This window comes from Lipotes vexillifer, unplaced genomic scaffold (genome assembly GCF_000442215.2).
Source record: "Lipotes vexillifer unplaced genomic scaffold, Lipotes_vexillifer_v1.1 scaffold690, whole genome shotgun sequence".
In the NCBI taxonomy this organism is placed as follows: Eukaryota; Metazoa; Chordata; class Mammalia; order Artiodactyla; family Lipotidae; genus Lipotes; species Lipotes vexillifer.
In genome coordinates this window covers 3,285,806-3,288,055 of record NW_006798376.1, presented here as the reverse complement: position 1 = coordinate 3,288,055, position 2,250 = coordinate 3,285,806, and the positions used below count along the sequence as shown (strand labels likewise).

At 42.9% G+C, this 2,250-nt stretch overlaps 1 protein-coding gene across 1 annotated transcript in view; it reads right to left on the bottom strand.

Annotated features, from left to right (window-relative positions):
* PAPSS2 (3'-phosphoadenosine 5'-phosphosulfate synthase 2) overlaps nt 1–2,250 on the bottom strand; it is a 52,538-nt gene that overhangs the window by 1,262 nt on the left and 49,026 nt on the right. The window contains exons 12-13 of the mRNA XM_007470318.1: nt 1,152–1,420; nt 6–71 (exon numbers count right to left, since the gene is read on the bottom strand). Of these exons, the coding sequence (XP_007470380.1) occupies nt 6–71; nt 1,152–1,420 (335 nt within the window). The remainder of the gene's footprint in view (nt 1–5; nt 72–1,151; nt 1,421–2,250) is intronic.

Genomic DNA, 2,250 nt, shown 5'->3' with positions numbered 1-2,250 from the left:
CCTGCAGGGTCCCGGCCCACAATGTAGAAATTGGCCCCTGCAACCATCCGGGACCTGCAGTGCCATTGGACCTAGGAAACATCACGTAAAGGACATGCTGGTCATCACTGGCCAATCCTGTGGGGTCCCTGTTTATGGAGACACCCCTTTATTCTGCTTTAAAAGTAATTCAGTGATGTGGGTCAACTAATAATTGCAAGGAAGTCAGTGAGGTGTCCAAGACTCCTGCTCTTGTCATCTCTTTGGTTATATTGGGTAGGATATAGGAGCTTTAAAGATAAGAATCCTCCCTCTTAGACCATGAATTTATATTTCCTAATCTCTCCAGACTAACAGACCAGTGACACTCAGATCTTACTGTTCCACAGAACTATGTGGATTTTACTTTCCAGTTCCTCCCTATTCAAAATAAATCACAGTTTAAGGGAAATAACAAACTCCAATATCTCTTACCATCTGACTGCCAGTAATGAGCAAATTAACCTTCATACGCAGACATTGATTCCATTTCGACACAGCATTGGGATTTCAAAATAAGTTGCCCTCTTTAGAGCTCAGATAGAAATATAAAGGATGGGGAAGAGAGCCAGGGGCCTGGAACTTTGATCTGGTTGAAGAGAATTAATTCATTAAACTCAGTTTGGAGCATTCCAAAGGGTTGAGACCTTTTCAGTTCATCATAGTTCCTGTAAACTTGTTGAAATCCACTTACATTGGTGGTGTAGTGGGACAAAGAAAGTCTCTGTTTGATAGGCTCAGTGTGTTATGATGAAAGGGAGACATTAAGGTTTTAAAGACATCTCCCTTCTAATGTCACTCACCGAGCATGGTGAATCACCTAAGAGTAACTGGAACTGCTGAAATCCTGGGCTAGATACATCTTGCCCTGTAACCCAGGTAAGCTGTATTAAACACCTCGTTCACATACCAACTTCCACAGTCCCAAAGGCAGTGTATGACAGGTTTGATTTGGTGTTTCTAGCATTTTCACAAATACTATATGGAAACATAATTAAGTTGGATAAAGTAAAGAGACCAGAAGATTTTAGAATCTGCTCGTGAAGAAGAATCCCAGAAACTCACTGGCTCGTCTAAGTAAAATTAGATGCTGTACTCCTGAGTCCCATAGCCCAGCCCAGGGAGCTGCTCACCTCTGTGGGGCCAGCATACAACATGGGAGATGGGAAGATGGCCACGATAGTGGATTTGGGATCTAGAACCTCCTCCTCGAGCACAGCTGTGTGCTGCTTCATCCGCCAGTCCAGGGGCACATCATCATCCTTGGTCCAGCCCCCCAGGGGGTGCAGCAGGAGGACCGGGTGCTTGTAGCCTCTCTCCAAGAGCCGGCGGCGGGTGTCCTGCATCAGCAGAGCATGGCCGTTGTGGACAGGATTGCGCAACTGGAATGCGAACACTGCATCTGGGAAAGGAAAGCAGAAACACCAAGGTCAAAGACATGTACTGTCTGCAAGAACAGAAAGGAAAAGATGCAGCTGTGTCTATTGTTCAGTGAACTTACATCCACTTGCTTTTAAGGACCGGCTGGAGAATCCACCTGGATCTTTAGGGGTGTTACTCCAAAGGTACCAACCAGTGCCACACTGCTTAGACAGGAATAGGACACAAAGGTAGGAAGCCCTAAAGGGAGAGCCTGACTCAGAAATGAACACATTTGTTGCCAGGACCTTTCCTACAAACCAAGGCTCAGGCAGGGGCCAGTATTAATCAGTCCTCTTGCACCCTGCTCCAGCCTCATTTCCCTGGGAAGTGAATATTGATAAGGAACGTTTTCTGGGGTCTGTGCAAAAGTTTAACAATTTAAAGATATAAAAATATTTCTCCTTCACTTTAGGGAAGTCTTTAAAAACTACTCCAATTAGTGATGAACTCCTGAGATCCTTAATTTTTCTTTCTGGTTATGAAATAAATTAATATATATCCATCATAGAAAACTTAGAAAATACAGAAAAGCCCAAAATAGAATTTAAAAACCATCCATCATCCTATCATTACTTTTTCTCTCTCTTTTTCAAAATATGTAAAGTGAAAATCTTCCCTTCCTCTTGGTCCCGCTTTACCCCTAGAGGTAGCCGCTGCCATCTGCAGTTTGGTGCGCATGCTGCCAGAGATTTCTGCTACACACAGAAGTAGGTTTGAGTTTTTAAAGCAATTATTACATTTTGTTTTGTTTTCCAAAATTTTTCTATACATACCATTCTGCAGTTTGCTTTTTTTTTTTTTTTTTTTTTT